Source organism: Adelges cooleyi, unplaced genomic scaffold, assembly GCF_023614345.1.
Source record: "Adelges cooleyi isolate 19-005CV unplaced genomic scaffold, UGA_ACOO_1.1 ACOO_flye_CR_arks_rails_tigmint_CR_PRNA_1, whole genome shotgun sequence".
Classification (NCBI taxonomy): domain Eukaryota; kingdom Metazoa; phylum Arthropoda; class Insecta; order Hemiptera; family Adelgidae; genus Adelges; species Adelges cooleyi.
This window is the reverse complement of record NW_026095751.1, coordinates 7315989-7340275: the sequence shown is the minus strand read 5'-3', so window position 1 is coordinate 7340275 and position 24287 is coordinate 7315989. Positions and strand designations below refer to the sequence as shown.

General features: G+C 28.2%; 1 protein-coding gene across 6 annotated transcripts; it reads left to right on the top strand.

Annotated features, from left to right (window-relative positions):
- Window positions 1-743: 743 nt before the first annotated feature.
- On the top strand, window positions 744-24266 carry LOC126841530 (bromodomain-containing protein 3-like). Of its 6 annotated transcripts, none has more exons than XM_050578188.1 (24): window positions 744-1311; window positions 2509-2563; window positions 6363-6599; window positions 6690-6884; window positions 7382-7555; window positions 9074-9373; window positions 9440-9523; window positions 9591-9692; window positions 10149-10294; window positions 10517-10670; window positions 13282-13798; window positions 13859-14017; window positions 14291-14398; window positions 14492-14650; window positions 17501-17553; window positions 17763-17865; window positions 19872-20015; window positions 20099-20407; window positions 20775-20920; window positions 21503-21640; window positions 23368-23529; window positions 23621-23748; window positions 23826-23976; window positions 24074-24266. In XM_050578188.1, the coding sequence occupies exons 1-24, from the start codon at window positions 1286-1288 to the stop codon at window positions 24143-24145; spliced, it is 3822 nt and encodes a 1273-aa protein (XP_050434145.1). In that variant the 5' UTR covers window positions 744-1285; the 3' UTR covers window positions 24146-24266. The 6 variants fall into 6 exon arrangements, with proteins under 6 accessions (XP_050434145.1, XP_050434450.1, XP_050434075.1 ...); XM_050578118.1 differs by having other exon boundaries at window positions 746-1311; window positions 13859-14029; XM_050578257.1 differs by lacking the exon at window positions 744-1311 and adding an exon at window positions 1473-1612 and having other exon boundaries at window positions 13859-14029.
- Window positions 24267-24287: the final 21 nt, after the last annotated feature.

The window sequence follows — 24287 nt, the reverse complement described above, 5'->3', positions numbered from 1 at the left end:
AATAGTTTGGCCCTCTGATGTATAATAGGGCTAAAGTCTATTTTTTTTTTTAATCAGTTTTTGTCCTTATGGTAAATTTCTATTTCCTACCCATTACCTAAAACTCTTTGGCTGATGATTAATTATTTTTATCAGTTATGACTAATCAATACAGTAATTATTAAAAGGTTTTATCGCCAAATGATCAAAGTGAAATATTTTATATTGATCAATTAAGTATATTATGTGCCAATAATTATAGATTATATTATTGTACTTATGCATGTTTAGCCTATGGGTTGATTTTAGTTTGTTTTTGGAAGCCGGAAGTATTTACTAAAAGTTAAATAAAATACTATTTTCCCAACGTCTATAAAATCATACCCCATTAAACTCGCTCAAATATTCGAAATCATAATTCAAAGTTTTGATATGTAACTGTAAGTGAAGTAAGAAATAAGAATGTGTGTACTGTGTAGTGAGAACTGAGAACCTGAACGTTATGGTAATTTGTGTGGTTAATTTTGTTGATTACGATTTAAAATCATTGATTTGTGATAAGTAACGGACAAAATATATTAAAAAAACGTTATAAAAATCAGTAGTGAGCTGTTATTGTGTTGGCTCTACTGTCATATTGTGTCCGGATCACAACAAGGTACCACTGTTTACGTTGTCGTTTGTTCCATGAACCGATGTTGCGCGTATGGGGCGCGTACTTGCGTTGTCTCGGGCCTGTGCCCTTTCTCTCCGTTTGATCACATCCGAACGCTTGTTCGGCATAAACGTTGCTGATCTTACAGGAAAACCCATACTAATTCCCTATAAGGAAAACCCGGTTGGCGAATTGGGCATCCCACGGGCAATCCGAAACAAGATCCCCAAATCGAAGAGATTTAGCTGGGAAAATCGATCGGGAATCGCAATGGTGCGCGTCACGTGACCGGCACCGGCCAATGGGGACGTTGCATCCTAATACACCGCCCCGTCCCTCCTGCCAGTTGATAGTTTTTCGGGCATTAATAGTCGTGTATATGCGAGTTTCTCTGTTTTTGGTACGAAAAATAATTTACTACCGATGTATCGGATATGCGACGGGCATGTGAATAATGATTGCGTAGTGCCGTACTCGTCGATGGTTTAGGCGTGTGACAAGTGGTGCGAAGAAATTCCCGTGCGCCCTTAGTGTGTATGCGTGTGATCAAAGTACGCGTTTGCCGAGGATGGATGTGTCGGGTTCCCTTGTTGTTAGCGTTGGGAAAACGTTCGTGCACAGCACTTGCCACAGTTACTAGCCATACCGTTTATGTATGTTTCAGTCACAGACCAAAGGTACGTGTTAACTTTGATCGGCGGCCGCCGGTTGACGAAATCGGCGTACACCGCCAATGTGTATATATGTGTGTGTGAGTGTGTGTTATTATTTACAAACGTCGTCCCCCGAGCGGGGGCATCCCGCCATGTTGATCAGTAAGCGCCAAAAACGTTAACGGTATTAAGTACACGTACATGTCCGCTGAAATTTGTTGGTCCGTCGGGTATATACTAATAAGTGAAAAAACGCTAACGTCGGGCCAAACGAAATCGACCGTGGCCGTCGTTTGACAGTTTCCGCGGTCGTTCCATCAAACAGGTAGCCTAATCTAGGATGTAACGCGGGCGCGTTACAAAAATTAGGCACGACAATAGATTCCGCTTTGGCGCCTTTCTTGTTCGCGCTCAATTTCCATCAGTGTAAATTGCAATTATTAAAATTTGTTTGTTTTATCACTCATGCTTCATCAATTAACATATATAGGTTACTTGCCATCGTATATTTGGCTCTTTTAACTTATGTACAATATACTAGGTATTGCTATGTACTGCGAGTCTTACAGTACACAGCAATTCGTCGATAACTCCATAAATTGTAGACTTGAACATCATATTTTTATATTCCAGATACTTGTTGATCTTGTAAATATTGGTTTATTTAAAGATATATTACTTGATATTTTGCACTAATATGTTTGATCGTCAAGGACTTGCATCTTAATCCTTTATGATGGATTTTTGTTTAGTTCAAATGCTTCTTGATATGCTAGAACCTAACACGCTTATTGAATATCTGTTGGTTTCTTCTATGAATATTTATTCGAATGTGTTTGTTGTATTACTTGTAATTACTTTTTGTGTTACAGTTTTAAAAGCATTATATAAACATGGTTTTTGTATTGAATTTAATTATTTATTGTCAGTTACTATCAATTTAAATTTCTAAAAGATTTGTGTATCTATAATTGTATAAGTAAACATTAAGTATCTTTACATTAAATATCATTGTAGTTCAATTGGAAGTATGCTTAATCTCAACTTTAAATAAATTAATATTTTTATTACGAATGAACAACCTGCTTGATTTTAAGGTAAATGACAATAAGTCACTAGGTAAATGGTGTCATTAAAATTTGTTAAATCTAAGTTAATTTATTGTTTAAAACCTCTAAATGTCTTTAGTTAGTTCTTAACAGATTTTTAAAAATTTTTTAGTGGGTCCAACATGCAGCAGGTGCCAGTTTCAACTTATAACAGTGGTGTGCCGGCTGTAAGTATATTTTTATCAGTAACATTATTACTATTTATTTATTTATACTATCAAATTGTATAGATAATTTTTCATAAAATCTTAATTTAAAAGTAGAACTTCACTGTACATATTTTATTATTATAGCAATATCTTTATTGGTAATAACTAAATTATGTAATTATCATGGAGTCTTATTTAAAACGTTTTACTTTATTTTAATTTATTATTATATGTATTTTATATAATCCTTACTATTTTGCCTGCTGTGGTCATACAATTTTAATAGTACTTACAAGCAATAGTATATAATATGTTGTCATTTTTTATTTATTTTTTGATATAGTGTATGTTTTCAATTAAGTAATTAAACACAGAAAATAAGCAATTTTAAAATAGTTAATACAGTTAAATTATTAGCAATATTAACAAAACCTGACGACATATTACGTAACAATTATTTTCTATGTGTTAACAAAATTTTAAACGCCCCTTGATTATAGCAAAATAAAAACATTGTAAGGTTTGAGAGTATGCAAGTTTTTATACCCATTTTTATGAGCCTATGGTGTCTTTTCTACTATTAGATTGATTTCATTACATATACTAATAGTAGGTCAGAAATTGTTTACCAAGGAAACATTATAAGGCTGAAAATTGAAAAAGTTACATATTATTTTATAATTTGCCCAGATAAAGGCATGATTAATATAATAACTAATATATTATTATAATAACTAATATGTTTAAACACATATGCTTCATCAAAAAAAATTATCTATCTCGTTGGACGCGTCATAAAATTAATAAATACAAATTGATAACACTTTAGAAGTGCCTTTAAAAATATATATTTTCTGCATTGTACTACATTTCAGAGCTTATTTAATTGAGTAGACGTGATGACAACAATAATCGATAGACGTACTACTATGTCTGTGTCTGTTATAGCTGACTGCGCACCAAATATTCTAATAACACATGAATCTGTAACTGCACTTAAACTGTGAACTATAAACGTTCTTATATATGTAAATAGACAGTTTGCAGGTAAAACGGTGTAAGTCACAAGATAAAACGTTTTAAAAATGAGTTTAAAATTAAATTTTTTTTAAATATAAATAGTATTTAATTACTTGAAAAAATGTATACATAAAAAATTAATTTTTACGTTGGATTCTATCTCTCGATGGCCTCTCTCAGATAATTTCAATGTTGTATATTGTGTTTTTAATTTATAATACAGATTGTTAATTTTCTTCATTTTAATAATTTAACTAGTTAATAGCAGTTTTGAATATTGTGGAACAAAATTTTGTTCTGCTAACCTTATCTAACTTATTTACACTTTTAGAAAAACCATTTAAAATGGCAAATTTAAGGTATTTCTTAATTTTTTTTTTACATTACAAAATTGGGTATATTAAATTTAAGAAAGCAAAGAGATCATTTGAAAAATTTAAATGGCAGTTCTAATAAAATTTGGTTAGGTATAGTCAATATGTTGTATATACTTACTACACATGATAAAAAGTTTGCTTTTATTATAACTAAAAGTTTTTTAGATTCGAGCTCAATAATTTTAGCTAATTGTAACCAGATATTCTCTATAAAAATTACTCATAAAATATTCTGCTTGAACGCAAATTTCTAGATTACTGAGTGTATGTATTGAGGGTTAGTTTTTGTGACTATTTTTTGAAAGGCTGTTATTGAATACAAATTAATTATCATCGTTACTGTTAGATCATAGTTTTCAATCAAAATAAGTTAAGCAGAAAACATTGCTTTATATGTTACAAAAAATATTCTAAATCAAACTTTAATTGACCTGTTAACTTTTTATCAGGTTACATTGCCTATTAACAAATTGCCATGATCAGGTAAAAAGTAGGTGCTTTAGTAAAAGGGGTTTCAAAAAAGGTTAATTCATAAAATATCTAAAAAAAACAAAAATACTACACTTAAATTGGTTACAAGTACTTTATATGAAATTTCACAAAACTTTCTATGATTAATTTTTAAATAACATTTGTTATAGATTTATCATAATAACACATGATAAACCACAGGCATATGAAATATAGAACCTTTTTATATGTGTTACTCTTGTGAACATTTTCCCATCATTATTTGTAAAAACACTTTTTATTATTTTAAAATTTAATCAGCCAGTTTTACCAACTATTATTAAATACACTCTTAGCATGATGTTAGTTAACAATTCATTTAAATTTAACATCTGGTTAAATTAAGTAAGTTGACACATAACATTATTATTAAATTCTATTTGTTAAGTTAACAAAATGTTACTTGGGTTACTAAAGCGGTTACCTTGATTCCAACGTTCTCATTGGTTATCTCGAAATGTGATAACTGATAATATTATAATTTTATATTTAAATTTCAATTGGTAATAAATAATTCGATCTATGCCATTTTAACATTCTAATTAACAAGCTGATTTTGGCTGATAACTTAACAACGTGTTAAGGCTAACAAATCTCTATAAAACCCAATTTTCACTAACTTATTGTTAAATATAATAAACAATAAGTTAAATCCTTAACAAATGTTGGTGAAATCTGCTGAATATGTATTACTGTTAATTGTACTTTCTGCCTTTTGGACATAATTAAAAAAACTAAGAAAAAATCTGTTATGATAACGAAAACGAAGTCGACTAAAAGAACAATATAATATCGACGCCCCGTAAGAAAAGTAGCACTGTTTAAGTTCTAGCGAAAACTAACACCGTTCGAGGCTTCTTACGGAAACTAGCACCGTTGGCATCAATGGGAACAATTGCACGAACGGTGCTAGTCTTCGTAAGAACTCACAAACGGTGCTACTTTTCGTACAGGTCGTTGATATGGTTTATATAGATTAGTGTCCAAAATTAAATTGCCTATAAAGTATATGACGTGCTACATATTATGAGACTGTTTGGAGGCTATTGGCGTTAGTGCTATTTTATAAATTTATTTAAAAATTTTTATGTTTTTACCACTTATGGAAAATGGGAAATCCTTGGTAACTAAATTATATTCTATATATCGTTACCAAGGTCGAATTATTACACCTTTTCTGCAAAAAGTTAATTTTTGTAAAAGGGTTACTTACGCAAATTAGCCTGCAGAGTGAAGACGTGTTATATATTTTTTTTTGTACCTCTATTTCCTTATTATTTGTAAAAACTCGAATGCCAAATTTTATGGAATCAAACTCAAAGCATTCGAATTACCTATTATGGTGCTTTATTAGCTAAATAACAAGTAAATTGAGATTATTAATTTATTGGAACCTAAATAAAAGATTAGGTTAGGTTAGGCTTAAGTAAAAAAATAATTTTGCTAATCTTAACAAAATATAATCTATTTTGATGAAAAAAAATTGAGAAATTATACTTAAAAATGTATATTTTAGCTCAAGTACAGCTATATTGGAATAGTTTAGACTATGTGTTTTGCTAGGACTAAGCATTTTACTAGATTTTGATCTGAATTATAACAGAATGCAATAATGACATTAAAATCCTGTGGAAAACTACTAGAAATTAAAATGGATGGTGAATTTTCTAATGTATTTTGGCCCGATTAAAAACTCTTTAGTTAGAATCACTCAATTTTTACATTGAAATATAGTAGTAATTTAATTATTATAAAAATAATTTGTTTATATTTTTGAGGTTTTTTAATTAAATAAAAAGTAATACGGTTTATAATTATGATATCAGTAATATATATGATTAAATAGTATTAGGATTGAATATTTTGCTTAAAATGCATTTTGTAATTTGTATTTTATGTATGTATTATAGGATACTGCAAATGCCAAGCCTGACAGTCGAGAAATTGCACCACCACCACGTAATGAGCCATACATCGAACCGGTGAACGGCATAGTCCAGCCACCAGTTGTACCTCCCCCCAATCGGCCTGGTAGGCAGACGAATAAACTCCTTTTCCTTCAAAAGACTGTAATGAAGGCAATTTGGAAACATCAGCATGCTTGGCCGTTTCATCAACCTGTTGATGCCATTAACCTTAATTTACCCGTAATAAAATTATTACTTACTTATTTCACTAAAATTTAGTATAAAAATACTAGTATATAAATACTAAAAATATAACTATGTATTTTACAGGACTACCATAAAGTAATCAAAACCCCCATGGATTTGGGTACTATCAAGAAACGTTTAGAAAATAATTACTATTGGTGCGCTGATGAATGTATTCAAGATTTTAATACCTTGTTTACCAATTGTTATAATTATAATAAGCCTGGTGAAGATGTTGTGGTTATGGCACAAACACTGGAAAAAATATTACTTGCTAAGGTAATGATTACAATACAATTATTTAGTTGGTATACAGCAATACAAATTATTAAATTTAAAACAGGTGTTTACTACTCCTATAATATAATATAATATTTATATAATAAAACTTAATAAGTTCACTAATGAGTATTATAAAATGTATTAATAACAGTTAAATCTATTAATAACAGTTTTGCTCAAAAAGATTTTTCAATGTTTACTCAAGATTAAAACAAAATTAATGAGGAAATACAGTTAAGCGAGACATCTGAAATATTAGGCATTCTTTATTTGAATATACTACTATTAGTTGGGTGGGGGGGGGGGAGTTTTTATGTTAATCTAATCTTTACATTTTAAGTAACCTGAAGATGCATTTTGAGCAAAACTATTTTTTAGTTACATTAATACATTTTATAATATTCCCAAAGTACTTATTACATTTATGTTTTATACAGTAAAATATTTAAACTTTTAAATGTAATAATTTTGTAAAAATGTATTTTAATTTTTAGATGGGACAGATGGTTAAAGAAGAAACCGTTTTGCCCCCTCCCAAACCTGCTGTTAAAAATCATTCTATTACACAGAAGCCTCCACCGAGCCAGATACAGCCAATGGCTGTGGCGCCTGGTTCAACAGCTATGGGTACAACTCCTCATTCTCAACATAATTCACTACCACCGCAAGTAGGAAACATTTATTATGCATCTGTATTTAAAGTGTGAAAATATTTATGTTTAATTACATTAACAAGAGGCAAAATTTGAAACTATTGTAGGAGTTTTTGTGTCCATATTCTATACTTGGTATCTCGAATGTATTTAAATTTACATTAAATATTACTTATATACACTAGTATGCTTGTTTGTAACTAGCGTGAACCAAAATAATTTTTTTCATTTCCTTAAGTAAAAAACAATTTTTTTTTAAAAATTTATATTCGTTTAAATTAAGAATGGTCAGATGGCCACATACAACATGGTTTTCAGGTGACCTCCAGGTATTCTAAACTTGGATGGAGTATAGTAGCGCTTTACTGTAAAAGTTCAAATCTTTTAAGTCTTTAATTTTGTTTAGGGATATAAAATACTCTATAGAAAAAATGTGAGATACATATAAAAAAGGAACAAATTTTGACTTTAAGGTTAATTAAGAAAATGAACCTGAGGCTTTGAAAGATAAACATTTTGAAAATACTGATTAAATAACCCCTATTTTCTCTATTTCATTACAATAAAAGAGTACTTTTAAGATAAAAAAATAATTTAACAAAAGAAAAAATATGAATGTATTGAAGCTTTTAGGAATAATATATTACGTTGATGATTTTCAGATAATATATCCATGTCAATAGTTGTTAGCTTATGTTTCGGACTCCGCTAAGGCCTAGTTTTTCAATTAAAAGTTTATTCATTGAATAATTATTTGAAAAATAAAATTATCCAAGGAGATCTGCTCCATTATTATTGGTTGACATTTCTTATCAGTGATAATGACGATATAATTATCAAGTGATAATGAAAGATGTAATTATCACAAACAATTTTTATTTCGTTATTTTACTATTTTATAATGTCAACGAATATACAAAATAAAAGGCCTAGAGCTACTAACTGATTTTGTAATGAATTTCTTTCTATTTCTGTGTCTGTCATTTTTATGAATTTTGGTAGTAATCTTGCTATTGCATAACTGACAATTAATGAAGCTGTAGTTTTACTAACTCAATTTGCAAAATTTACAAAATAACATTTGTAAATTATAAAGAAAACATGACCATTTAAACTCACCTATATCTGATCGTGAAGATATTTGCTCATCTATATGTTCTAAGACTTGAAAGACCACTTCTAACCGATAATCTAAATCTTGCTCTAAAATCTTGGTTATTCCAGAACGTCATATAGTTTGCGTTTTTAATTTTTTACGAAATATTATAAACATTTTTATTGATAGAACAATACATTCTTATGATTTTTACATCTAAAATACTAAAAATTACTAGTAATTAATTAGTTAAACAATTTTTTAAAAATTTGCAATTTAGTTACTGTTAGTCATTTTATTTATTACTATAACACTTACTTTACTATCCATGGCTGGTTCTCATTTTGCACTTGCTATATTTGTATTGATAAATTGAAATATTTATTTGAAGACTTACAGAAAAGGTAATTTAATTTTACATAATTTTTGTTAACTAGATTTTAGCCCCAACAACAGGTGATTATGTTGCACAACCTGTGGGTACTCCTTTAGGAGCAGTCCATTCATTACCTGATGGCAAACTAAAAAAGGGTGTTAAAAGAAAAGCAGACCCTAGTCCCATTAATTCAATAGACTCTATTTACACTGGGCCAATAGCTTCGTCGACACCTGTACAACCTGTACAGCCGACTATTCGAAGAGAATCTGGACGACAAATTAAAAAGCCTCGAGTTCCAGATGAAGGAATTTTGTACTCTCAAAACACCACTTTACCATCTGGATCCGGATCTATATCAGTAATTAAGCAAAAAAAAAAAAAAATGGTAATAAAACATTCTTAAAAATTGAATAATAATTTTTAGGACGGAAAAACCAAAGAAAAATTGACTGAAGCGTTAAAAGCTTGCACTGAAGTGCTTAAAGAACTGTTTACCAAAAAACATGCGGTAATAGCCCATGGCTACTTTATGATAGTTTAAATGAATATTTGTTTGATATCTAATGTGGTTTTAGGCTTATGCATGGCCGTTCTACAAGCCAGTTGATGCTGCTTGGTTGGGCTTACATGATTATCACGATATCATAAAAAAACCCATGGATTTAGGAACAGTTAAGGTATTGTAGTATTGACATTTATTCTATTATAATAATTATTTTTAGGGGCGTGGTATGGCACAGTGGTTACTTCATATGACACTCAGTACTTAAGATTAAGGTGTGTCTGTTGCTGTTGGGTCCTGGATAGGCTACTATCCAATATTTTTAGGGCCAACCCATACCTTACCCTACTATACGTATTCTAATTTACACTAAACAAACTCACAAAGTCATGACTGTCTTTGAAAATTACAATTACTAATCTCATCTTAATAATTTTTTTGTGGGGGGGGGAAGAGGGGGCCTAAACCCTACAGTCAATTACAAATTATCTGCAAAATATAGTTGACTTTTAGGGAATTTTAAGGACTTAGTGCCTCTATGGATCCCTGTAATTGTGCTACAGCATGTCACTATGAATATAATAATATTATATCATAATATAATAATATTACATAAAAATTGTTATTTTAGACAAAGTTAGACAACAGGGAATATAAAAACTCAAAAGAATTTGCAGATGATGTGAATTTGATATTTGCAAATTGTTATAAGTACAACCCTAAAGATCACGATGTTGTAGCAATGGCAAAAAAGCTTCAAGCAGTATTTGAAGGAAAGTGAGTAGATTATTATTTTATAATCCATTTTAAAATAGTGAAATTTTCTTTCTATAGCACTACTTACTATACTTAGTATTGCGGTTATTTATTTAACAATTAGTAGTTTTAATTATTTTTTTATGATTTAAAAATAAATAAAGTTAACATATGCACATTTGTATAAACAGTTAGAATTAGTAACTTTTAACAATTAATGAATAAAACGATTGGTATTGTTAGAATGTCAAAAGTTCCACCAGATCCTCCATTGATGGAAATGAAAATGGAACCTGAGGATGATAGCAGTTCTGAAGGTAGTTCAGGTTCGTCTAGTGATTCAGATGACTCTGAAGACCTAGAAAACACCAGAAAAATTCAAGAATTTCAAAATCAAGTAAGTTTTATCCAGTTTTTTAATATGCACAATAACATGGAGATTTACTTAATTTGCTTTTTATAAGTAAAAAATCATATATAATTGGGGCAATTAATATTTTGATAATGATGAAATATTAATTCATGTGCGTCATTTGATTTTACCAATTACAAATTGATAATTCATGTTTTATGTTTATTGGATTTGTATTTGGTCTGACATAATGATATAAATAATAATTTCTGAATTTATTTAAACTATTAAACTCATTGATTTAAGAATATCTACTGTGTAAAATTACTTTTCTGTTTATATTATAAATAATAAAGCAAAGCTCAGTTCAGTTTAGTTAAGAGTAACTAATAGTCTACAATTTATTTAATTTTAAGCAATCTATACAATTTAAACACGGAAAAATGTGTATTTTATATTTAAACATACATATGTTTCGGAACTACAAATTCATGTTTGTTAGTTTTCTTAATTATTACTTTTTGGTTATCATTAAAAAAAAAAAAGAATGAAATTTTTTAAATTTATTTCTTTTTGCCAATACGTACATAACATTAACACAATACCTGATGAATCTGATATTCATGTGCGTCATTTGATTTATCATTTATAGATTTGGCAATCCATGTTTTATGGTTTTTTAAATTTATATTTGATTTTTTACAATGATATGGAATTTGATATACTGATTTATTTTTATATTATTTAAGTGTCATTCCTGTAGTATTTTCCATAATTATATTATAAAATAAAATAATTTGTATGTCATGGATTTTATAAGATGCAAGTTAGTTTGTATTCATATACAAGTTAGTTTTTGAATTGCTTTTCTAATTTGTGAAGTTTTGGACTTCTTTTTAAAAATAATTATATGAAATCATTTATTTATTTCTGTCAGTATAGAATTTTTAGCAAAATGTGATGAATCTGATATTCATGTGCGTCATTTGATTTATCATTTATAGATTTGGCAATCCATGTTTTATGGTTTTTAAATTTATATTTGATTTTTTACAATGATATGGAATTTGGTATACTGATTTATATTTATACTATTTAAGTGTCATTCCTGTAGTATTTTCCATAATTATATTATAAAATAAAATAATTTGTATGTCATGGATTTTATAAGAAGCAAGTTAGTTTGTATTCATATACAAGTTAGTTTTTGAATTGCTTTTCTAATTTGTGAAGTTTTGGACTTCTTTTCAAAAATAATTATATGAAATTATTTATTTATTTCTGTCAGTATAGAATTTTTAGCAAAATGTGATGAATCTGATATTCATGTGCGTCATTTGATTTATCATTTATAGATTTGGCAATCCATGTTTTATGGTTTTTAAATTTATATTTGATTTTTTACAATGATATGGAATTTGGTATACTGATTTATATTTATATTATTTAAATATCATACCTATAGTATTTTATATAGTTATATTATAAAATAAAATTATTTGTGTGTCATGGATTTTATAAGCTGCAAGTTAGTGTATTAATATACAAGTTAGTTTTTGAATTGCTTTTCTAATTTGTGAAGTTTAGGACATTTTTTTGTGATTATAAACATTTATTTTTGAATTATTTAGATCTTTAGTTTTTTACCTATTTTCCTAACCTGACATAACATTTTTTTTTCACTTCAGAATAGTAGACAGCCCCAAACCCAAACTCGACCTGTAAGTTATTACAAGTGGTCACTAATGAAATTAAAACATTCCCAATACATATTTTAGAAAAACACAATACATCAGCTTGGTTTAACTTCTAATTCTTTGCCTGTATGTTTCTTACCTGGCATCACAGTTGTGATATATATTCCATGAAAATATAGCAATACAATTGTTATGTTGTTGGTGGTACTTCAATGTTTCTGAAAGTATGTTACATATTTTTTCACTGCACTTTTTGGAATATCTACATGTTATTTTTTTCCCTTGATGTTTGATTACATAAGCATATTCTTTCATAATATATTATCACCATTTTTGTTTAAATAAAAACACTTAAATTAAAAATTTATAAAAATGCAATGTTATAACTAAAATAAATTATATATGTGGACTCTAGGAGCCAAGGGGTATAAGTCTATTTATGTGAGAAAACAAGTTATGTTTAACAATAGAGAACTTAAAGTAGCTTCTTACACATTATATCGCCGCCCCGGTAGAACAATGACACAACTGCAAAATTTGGTAAAATGGACTAAATACTTCAATGTGTTAAGATATAGCAAACGCACAAGGTAGAAAAACGACGGAACTGTAGTTGTAATAATTAATTGTGCATTAATTTATATTAACATTTTAGTGAAAAATAATTTGGTTTTTTGGTTCTCCTGTAAAATTTCAATTATTGCAGTTGTGACATTGTTCTACCGGGCGGCGATATAGGTACAAATACTTAAAATTAGTTATATATGTGATGATGATAAGCTATGACATATCATTATAAACATTTTTTTAACTCTTTCCGGAAAATTTGATAAAAGCGCCTTTTTTTGCTTGATTTCTAGGGTTCTTGTATATAGTATATTTATGTGTATAATAGTGAAGTAGGTAATAATGAAAGGATAAGTCAATTGTTATTTACTTACCTTTTATGATTGTTACAGCTGAAAGCACTACAAGATCAAATGAAGCAATTAGTCGAAGAAAGTGCTAGAAAGAAAAAACAGAAAAAGAAAAATAGTATAAACAACTCGAAAAAGAAAAAACATGTATCTAACGACAAAATAGCTACAAATGCTTCTAAACCTTCATTATCCATGTCTTTTAATAGCACACCAATGAACGTTATGACTAATTCTAATATGACTAATGATATTAAAATGCAACCTATTGACCCCTCAATAAATAACAAAATGGGAGCACAACAGTTACGTCCTCCAATGACTAACGCCACAGTAGGTCAAGCTGCCAAAGGAGGCAAAGGTAAAGGCACAGGCGTTAGGGGCCCAGCCAAAACTCCTGCCCAACCTAAGCGTCCTAGAGTTAATTCAAGAACAACTAATCCGAAAAAAAAGAATTCCGTTAGTACTCCAGCATTTGATTCTGAAGATGAAGACAATGCTAAGCCTATGTCATACGATGAAAAACGACAATTAAGCTTAGATATTAACAAGTTACCAGGTATTTTTTTTAAATATTATATTAATATATAGAGAAAAATTTGATAAATTAATTTTTTAGGAGATAAACTTGGACGAGTAGTCCATATAATACAGTCTCGTGAACCATCTTTAAGAGACTCCAATCCAGACGAAATCGAGATTGATTTTGAGACCCTAAAACCTTCAACCCTTAGAGAATTAGAGTCTTATGTGGCTTCATGTCTGAGGAAAAAACCACGTAAGCCATACAGTAAGTTTTGGTTTTGGCCGGGTTCTTCTTTATTCTTTTCTTGTGTTAGATTTTTAATATATATTATATAATATGTATATATTTTTTGAAACATTTTTCTTAATCCCTTACTGAATTGAATAGAAATATTGATCAATGATCTGTCTAGTTTACTTGCTAGACATTGTTAATGTATTATATTGTTATTTAATAATAACTTACTAATTAGTTAGGTTACGTTTTAATAATATCATTCACCATAATAATGCTAAACAATTACAGATAAAAAGGTATCTGGGAAAGCTAAAGAGGAGGTTGGAGAAAAAAAGCATGAAATAGATAAGCGGCTTGATGTAGGTGGCCAGTTGCCTACTAAAAAAGGCAAGAAAGGTAATTTATTTATACTTTTTTATTATAATGTTCAATATTTTTTAATGCTAAAATAGTCACTATTTATTAATATTTGTATTTTGTAACATACAGACGCAAAAGTCACTCCAATGGTAGTCACTGGCGGCGGCGGCGGCGCTGGTGGTGGTGGCCCTTCCCGGTTATCAGCATCTAGTTCTAGTAGTTCCGACTCGGATTCAAGTTCTTCCAGCTATTCTACTTCGTCTAGTGATTCAAGTGACTCTGAACATGGTAAGTACCTGTTTATTGTTATTCCTATAAGTAAAGTTATCCATAATGCGAGTGAAAGATATAACATATTTTCAATGTGTATCATTAAATATGCAAATTTTTGGTTTGGGAAAAAATTGTGTGCTATACTTTTCCTGCTTCAAATTTTGAATACTGTGTATTGATCATGATCATGAACATGATATCTACATTTAAATTACCGTCCTTAGTTACTTATCATTTATAAATACACATGAAGCATTTTCAAAAAAATAAATGCATAATCTGTGGTTCCAATTCTAAAATTATGAATGAGAAGAAAATAATATTTGTATATGGGTTTATTTGCATGTATCTTAGTAATTTTTTTCATTGATTTTTAGTATGAAAAAAACAATATTTATTTGTTTTATAATATCATCAAGTTAACAATGAATGCTAATAGTTGTTGAATTAAGTATATTTTATTTTTTGGATAAATTACTGCATGGACTTGATTTTTAAATACTTTTAGATTGAATATATTTTTGGTATTAGAATTCATACAGTTTTAATTATGCTGGATAATTGTCCATTTCATTTAATTTTCTGTTACTTAATTGTGACAACTTAAAACGTGTTTATATTCATTAATGAACGAATGTAACATACTATGTGTGTAGAAATCAAATTTAGTTTAAAAGTATAATACATTTTTTATACTCAATGCAAGGAATAATTAATTTTATCAGAAAATGGCTTTGCATATTTTCGAGTTGAATTGGTTATGCTCAACAAATGATATATACATATAATAAATTAATATGTAATTGGTCAAGTCGTATATTTAATTTGTTTCAATTTCTAAGTTAATTTGGAAAATAAATAATTGAATCTCAAGCGTTTCGATATTATGATAGTTGTATCTTTGTCAATGCTTAAAACTGCTTATTTAAAAATAATCCAAATGTTTATGCAAATTATTTTAATTGATATTGATATTGACATTTTTATAACATTATTAAAAATTTTTATTTAGTATAAAAGAGTATTAGTGTTATTTTTATAAAATATTAAAAATAAAATGTATCAAAGAATAATGTTTTGCTATTGTTTATGCTATATAAAAAATGAATTTTTGCTTTTAGTTGAATAAAATAAAAATAAAACAAGTATGATTACATATTAAGTAAATGTTATAAAACACTCGTTTTTCTTTCGTTCATTGCTCGCATAAGTTAAGTAATCACGGTCACAAACTGAGTTGTTCTTCTTTTGTACTGTGTAGTGTATGAATGCGAATTTTTAGTGCTGGTTCTACAAATGAACCATAATAATATGTTTTATACAAACATTTTAAAGTAATTAAGTAGATTCATATGAAACCAACAATTTTTGTTTGTCTCTTGTAGGTGATGCAATAACCGATAAAGGGTTGAAAAAACCAGAAGGCTAGATTTTTGGAGATCTGTTAAAAATAAAATTATTCGGGGAATAGGCTAGAGTGCAGAACATGTGAGCATTTATTTTGTATTTATTTATTTTTATAATAAAAAAGTCGTTTTTAATGATATTTTTAGTACCATGTCAATTTTCTAGTGGTTCCCCTGATTGATTGCAAACAATGCACATTCTCAAGGGTTTGAGATTATTTAAAAAATATTGTAAATTTTTTTTATATTGTTTGCACTCTCAGCCTTCGTCCCGAACCCATAAAGGCAACTGTCATTTTTATATATTTTTCAAGACAATTATTTTGTAAGTTGATTTTATTGAAAACCCGTCCATATGTTTTTCTTTTGTACTTTTTTTTAAAAAATGTTTTTATTGTATTTACGATGCCATATTAGTTTTATATCATTATAAGTAATGCATTACTTAACTTTCTTACATATTAGTTACAACTACTAACTCTCTACCTTAATGTGTTCAAATCTACCCCCAAAATTTTATCTTTTTACTTTTTTTTGTATAAAAAAAATTGACATGCAAAATTATTTAATCTTTATGTAAACTTGTGAAATATTAATTTTGTATACTTAATACAAAACAAACATGAACATAATAAAATGTATATATTTTTTAATTAACTTGTTAGTTCTTCATTTTTGCTCACATTTATTTGCACTCTGGTTTATTATCTGGTAATGATAAATATATTTGGGTGATAAGTATTTAATAATAATATTTGAATAACTTGGGTAATACTTTTTAATGGCCGGTTCAGTTATTACTAAAAGATTAGTGTATGACTAGAAAATGACATCATAATATTATTTTTACAAACAACTGTTTTAAATGTTGGAAAATTAATTTTAGTGAGTATTAATAACTCAAAAATTAATTTCAATAATAGTTTTTTTTTTTATTAATAAAATAGTTAAAATTAGGATGTTTGAAAGTTCTTTACAGACATACAATCTTCGTATCTTTGTTTAGTATGTGTGTTATGTTTATGTAAAACATTTATTAAATAGAATAATAAATAAACATTTTTCAGTGCATCGTTGTTGTGACTGTATACAATTAATTTTAAAGTTTTTAGTAAAAATATAATAATACATATGCGAAAAAAATGTGTTTAAGATTATGTTAATTTAATGTAATAATAACAATTGTTAAATCTTAATAATTTATTAAGAAGTTATTACTTGTTTTTATAAAAATTTTAAGTTATTGTTTTTTTTATGATTTCTTATACAGTAAATAATTTTAATACCAACATGTTATTTTAAATGCTATTTATTATCAAGTAGATAGTTTAAATCTGCATTTTTTAAATAAAAAATCATTTAATACCTTGGTTAATATGCCAAACTTCAGTATTGGCACTTTTATAATGAACCATAAATTATATGGCAAGAAAAATATCGAGTATTTTCGTTTTTTAAGGTGGCACAAAGCAAAAAAAGAAGAAACGTTTGTCCGACGACGTGTCGATAAACGTGAGTATTATGTTCTTCTTAACATTTAACATAATTAAACGTAAATAGATAGACCACGTTGTATGCTCTTTTGGGACCTAACACTATTTTAAACGTCCATTTATAGCCAGTTTGCTATTAAAGCCAATGACGGGGTCTATATATGTATGTTTAATCAATGCAACAAATAACATTTTTTTCTTGAACCGTCGATTTTTGGTCTGTTGTAGAAATCAGCTGACAGCCAAAAATCGACTAATGTTATGAAACAAACGGAGTCAACAGCAGTGCCTGTCAATTCTATCAACAAACCTGCCGTCAATACTCAGACGAGTCAGTATTTTTTTAGTGTTAAAAGTTAATACTAATAATACTAAAAATAAGTTTAAACTTTTTCACCATTCGCGATATGATTTTGGATGCACGCATTTATTTATCCTCTTTTTCCGAAATTTTTTATCACAGGATTTAAATCTCACAAAATAATGCACGCATCACAAGGTTGCACATTTTACAAATTTTAACTGCCTATAACTGGTGATTTTTCATATTATGTGATTAATTTACTATAATTTACATGCTTAGTGCACGCTAATCTAAATTAAATTTAAGCAAAATTAATTAAATTCAATACATATAAGTTCTTAACACTGCACAATTACTAACTTTAGTTGAATAAATAAAATATTTTATGTAATAATACAAATATATAAAACTAAAAACGAATTTATATTTTATTATTCTACATTATAAGTTAGATGTTTAGAATATTCTATTATATGAAAATAACCTTGTAATCATTAGTATTACTCTTTTAAATATAGTCAAGTAGTTTGTTTCTTATATTTTAGTTTCGGTATACAACGGAAAATGGTAGATTATAATGTGGATCTAAAAATTATTAAATAGTTTTTTTTTTATTGATATTTCACATTTTTCACCAACTACAGATTCCTATCAGTTTTTATTGACTGATATTATCACTTTGAATTTTACTCATAGATTATATTATAACCTTGGTACCATTAAGCAAATTAAATTTTAAACTTTAATTTCAAAATAAATAAACATGTTTTTTTCTTATTTCTTAGGGAATAAATATATGGCGTCAATTTCAATTTTTAGTCTAATTCTTTTAAATTGCTTATTGACTGTTCACTAGGTTTCTTTTTAGCTGCTCTGAGAAAATCCATCTTTCTGTGAAATATTTAAAAAGTTATGAAAACATAACCCTACACTGTTTTGGAAAAAACGGAAGTTTATTTTGAAAACCTAATTTGCTGAAAGTTACTAAGTGTACATTTGCCTCATTGTGGTACAGAATGGTTGTTAAAATATAGTGTGATTAGACAATAGACATATATTATTATAGTGCGATATATTTTTTTAAAATTGAATTATAGTTTTTAATTTATTATCAAGTTTGAGTTTGTTACACATATTTATTGGATTAAGTATCAAATTTCATTTTATAAAAAAAAAAATTGTGGATTTGTGTAAAATGAGTGCGTCGTTTACTTTGAATGTTCCAATTATATTATATTGTTGTAAAATTTAATTTTTTCTAATGAAGTGATTAATGAGGGTTATGATGTATATTTAATTTGTTATTTTTGCTACTAGAGTGCTATTGTCCTATTTGTTATAACTTTGTTATCAGACTAAAACAAGTAATATTAGTATAAATAAAAAATATGTATAATTATTATGTACGTTACTGTGATAAATAGAACATTGGAGAATTGATACATGTCTTGTTTATACATTAACTTGTACAAATAACGGCTGTTCTTGGGTAAACGGAACATTATTGTTTGTAATGTCATTTCAATTTTAGGAATATAAAAAAAATTACTTGCTTTAAATTGTTTAACTATAAATAAATGTAAATGTTAGTCGTATATTAATACATTAATTAGACAAAATATTAAAAATAAAAATAAAAATTATTATTTCGATTGTAGTTGTTTATCGCCAAAAAAAGTGATTACGATATTTAAACGCTGGTGCATGGGTTATTATTTTTATTTTGAGTGTATAACATGTAATATTATGGTTTATTTTTGACAACTCAAAATATCTGTACAGCAATAATAAAAATAATGTAAATTTAAAATTAAAACATAAGTTATAGTATTGATAATAACCTTTGAGAATTACTAATTTAAACAAAATCGTCTCGCTATGCATTTATAATTGAACTCTTATCTTTTGGTTTTGCATGTACTGTACGGTATTAAAAGCTTCTAGTCATTCATTAACTAAAGATCCATAGCTTATAATTACTCGTACAGATCACAGTTATAATATTGTATTGATTTTTTTGATCTTGTGTTTAGATGTTCCATCAAAAAAACCGCCTGGTGTAAATCCTCCTACAATATCTGTTAACACTACCAAGACGAATACATCTATTCCTTCTAAACCAACGCCGGCTGTTTCCACAGCTCCAAGTCAACCTACTACAAATGGAAATATTTCTAGTAATTCCATATAATATATATATACCAATAACATTAAAACTTACAAACATATTTTATAACTAAATAAATTTAATTATACTTAGATGGGGTCTCGACTAACTCAAATATTACGCAAGATATAACTTCCAACGGTGTTGTATCTCAGCCGTTAAAAGTTAAAGCAGAAGTTAAAACAGAGCCTGATCTTCCAGTTAATAATAATTCACAAAATAACGTATCGATGGGAAGCTTGCACAACGAAAATACAGTGCTTTCAACAATGGCTTCAGTATTTGACCCTCTCACACCCCCTACAAGTCAACCTACCAATAATAATTCTTTACGTGTCCCTGACAAGCAGGCCGCACATACTGTTGTGCCTATATCTAATATGCACAGTATAAATTCTGATGGTAAGTTTACACTTACTGTTTTAAACTTTAATGATATATTTTTTTAAAATGGTTAATTAACTAATTTTTGTGATCTTTGGGATTAACAGTTAAATAATATCACTGGAATACATTTTTTTATAATAAACAGAAAAACCATAAATTAAAATTTCGGGTGAATCATAAAAATTAACTTTTGGAGGAATTTAAAAACTTTGTATTTGTTTTTTTAATTTAAATTTGGAATCCAAACCCTGGATTTTTGGATCTATGACTAGATATTGTAATATATTACTATAGATTTTTCAAGAATATCACTGAATAAGGAAAAGATGATTATAACCTTTCCTTATGTACCAACATTTTGATTGTAATTGGTTTTTTACAGGAACAGCTCAGCAAGTCGACATACCACCGGTTGTTATTAATTCTACTGCCACTGTTCATCCCTCATCATCCTTAATGCTTCGTCCGCCAATCGATAATAAAGCACAAATACCACCAGTTATGCCAGTTATACAAACTACAAATCAAGTAAGTTTTGAGGGGAGGGGAAGTATTTTGTCTAAACCAAAGATGCACTTTATGGGTTATTGTACTGGTTTTTTTTATTGACACACTTGACTAAATTATAATTATTCTTTACAAGTCCTAGTTTTTCCTTTTTGATTTTCATGTATAAAATAATAAAATGTTATATTTTTTTAAAATAATATTAAAAAAAAAAGTACTGAAACTAGAGCTTATTTTTTGAATAATTATGTTTTTATTAATGTGGTCTTATATGTTGATATTTAAATTGCCATTTAATTAAAAGATTAATTTAAGTATTTTGTTATGTTCTCAATCACACATTGCCAATAATAATATTATTTAATTGTCATCGTTCTTGTTACTGTTTAATTTCTATGGTGTTAACTTGTATTTCTTAGAACAAAAATACCATTTTTTTTTTATGTTAGAAACTGAGATGTAAACTTATAAAATAATTATTGCCCTTTATTAGTAAAATTAAAACACAGGCAGTGTGAGATTGGGTACTAAAATCAGAATACTCCTTTATATTTATTAAAATGAATACTAAATATGTTTAACTAACACTATTTTGGGGTTCAGGTGTTTCCACAGTTCAGTTTAGACTCTTCCCCCCAGGTTCCAGATTCATTTATGGGACCAATACGCCACCACCACCATCTACACTCTTTCCCTGCCCCATGGGACCCTAATATTGGGCCTTCTTATGAAACAGCTGATGTAATTATCACATTTTATGCTTGATATAAATTAATTAGTTTTGAATATTGTGCTGAAAATTCAAGTAAATTGTGCAGTTGTATTTAGTATTTAAAATAAAACTTATATTTTGACAAGTAATTATTCAACTAGTTATATTTTGTTTTAATTTTAAACTCAATCGTGCTAGTAAGCTCTTTTTGCATAAGCAAATTTCAAATGAGAAACGAAATTTAGATGCTTATATTATAAAATAGTTATTGACTTTAGTTCCAACCCCTGATAAAATAATATTATGCATTACATTATTGGCTTAAATGTTCATTAAAAATGTGTGCTTTTTTATAAAATTTATAATATAATATCATGCGTGTGGTATAACAACAGGCCAAAATTATTTTGTTGGGATATTAAGTCATCGCAATACAAATTTTATATAATCAGCTAACGTTGCATGCTATTTTATATAACATTAGTAATATTCAAATACAAGTAGAGTAAGGCAATGCATGTTGGAGAATTCAATTTTTTGTTTAATTAACTATTAAAAATGTAATAACTCTTTCACTACTACACCTACAAATACATGGGAAATGAAAAAGTGTATAATTTGCTTCACCAGCTTAAATGTGTGCGGGCAATTGTGAGGACGTCACAGTTCACATAACCGTTATTTTTTTCATAAAACCCGCCTTGCACGGATTAATTTTACAAAGGCTGTAATCAAAACTAAGAAACCAAATTATCACATAATATAGACAACTACATTGTCTGTGCTCTACCATGGCCCTTTTTTAAATATTTCAACCAGTTAATGAATAATTAATTAATTAAGAAAGGACTTTTTTAAAAATTATATAGCGCCGGTTGTATTAGGTACATTGAAAAAATACGGATGCTGGAGCACGGATAATTTTGTCATATATAATATGTACAAATTTCTTTTCTTAACTATATATCGACGTGTCTTACGAAAAGTAGCACCGTTCAAGTTCTTACAAAAACTAACACAGTTCAAGTTCTTACGAAGACTAGCACCGTTCATCACTTGGTGTCAACGGTGCTAGTCTTCGTAAGAACTTGAACGGTGCTACTTTTCGTAAGAATCTGTGAACGACACTAGTCTTTGTAAAAAGTCACGGGTGGTACTACTATTCGTATGACGCGTCAATATATGAAGCCTGAAAAAAATTAATCCGCATAAAACTTAACAGAAATTTTTTTAATACGCTGTCATCGATGCTGTGATAGTCCGAAAAATAATGAACTAATAATTACACATTACAGTTTAACCTTTAAGTTAAGATTTTGTAAAAAATTGCCACTACTTTACTCCTTTTAAATGGGCAGTGTGGCGTCCTCTTAAGTATAATATAAAAGGGAAAAAACTGATAAAAAAACTTTGTTTTGTTTATAAACCTTATTAATATTATAATAGTTTGAGCATGCATGTAGTTCTGCAGACCGATATGAGAGTTAGTATAAAATCTGTGCCCTGGTTTTGTTGCTATCTTCTTATCATACTGAAATCAATGGTGTTTACAGAATTTGTGTATCATCAAAATATTCATGGAGATATAACAATTTATACAAGACATTTTCATACCCTGCACATTTGCGAGTGTAACAGTGAAAGGGAGGGTTTGTGGTTGTTGGTTTCTGTATAAAAAATATTTTGTCTTTAAAGTTGACCTCAAAAGAATAAAATTGTGTTTTAAAAATAATATATATTTGTGTTTTTACATTAGCTAACTGATCAAAGAGCATTAAATTCCACAAGTGTTTGGAGCTCGTTAGCTCAGCAAGTTACTACAGAAGCAAATATTCCAGCTGCTGCAGCCACAATTAAGCCATCCACAGCAGATTCTTTTCAGCAGTTCAAAAAACAAGCAAAAGAAAATGCTAAAAAAGTAATTTGATTAATTTTTAGCAATGATTTTTCTAGTATGTTAATGTTTTTATGTAATAAATAAATGTAAACAAAACGTACTTTCTTTTTAGCAACGAGCTTTAATTGAACAACAAGAAATGAGACGTCATCAGAAAGAACAGGCAGAAAAAGAACGTATACGTATTGAGAATGAGAAGAGAAGAGAAAAGGAAGAAGAAGAAGCTCTGGAGAAAGCTAGGTAAAATTGATATTGTTAAAAACTTATAGGTTGTACTTACGCATTCAGAATATCAATTGTTGTTACTGTTTATGTAGAAAAATTGTTGCTGAACAACAGTCGTCTCGTTTGGATGAAGTAAAAGCATCAAGCAACACAGACGATAGTTCGAGTCCCAGTCAAGACCGAGGAGCTGAGGGCCGTGAAAGGCAAAGGTTAAAGGAACAAGAAAGAAGACGTAGAGAAGCTGTAAGTTTTATTTAAAATTTAATTAAGCAGCTAATTGTCATATAAAGTCTAGTATTGTATTTAAATTGTTTTATTTTTTAAATATTTTTCATTTTAGATGGTAAATCAAATTGACATGAATCGTCAAAGTGATTTAATGGCTGCATTTGAACAAACGTTGGCACCTTAATGTTTTTTGCTGAGCTACCTTCAAACTGGAAACCGTTCTCTTCAGACTATCTGTCCGTTCATCCTATGTATCTTATATATGTATATTTGTGTAAATAGAGAAAAAGTGTGCCTTTTGTGTATATAATAATTTGTCCGTATGA

Coding starts and splice junctions, on each gene's coding strand:
- LOC126841530 (XM_050578118.1), top strand. CDS start 1,286: ATGTATGTTTCAGTCACAGACCAAAG. Junction 21,641..23,367: donor CTTCTTATGAAACAGCTGAT/GTAATTATCACA, acceptor TTTTTACATTAG/CTAACTGATCAAAGAGCATT. Junction 23,977..24,073: donor AAAGAAGACGTAGAGAAGCT/GTAAGTTTTATT, acceptor TTTTCATTTTAG/ATGGTAAATCAAATTGACAT.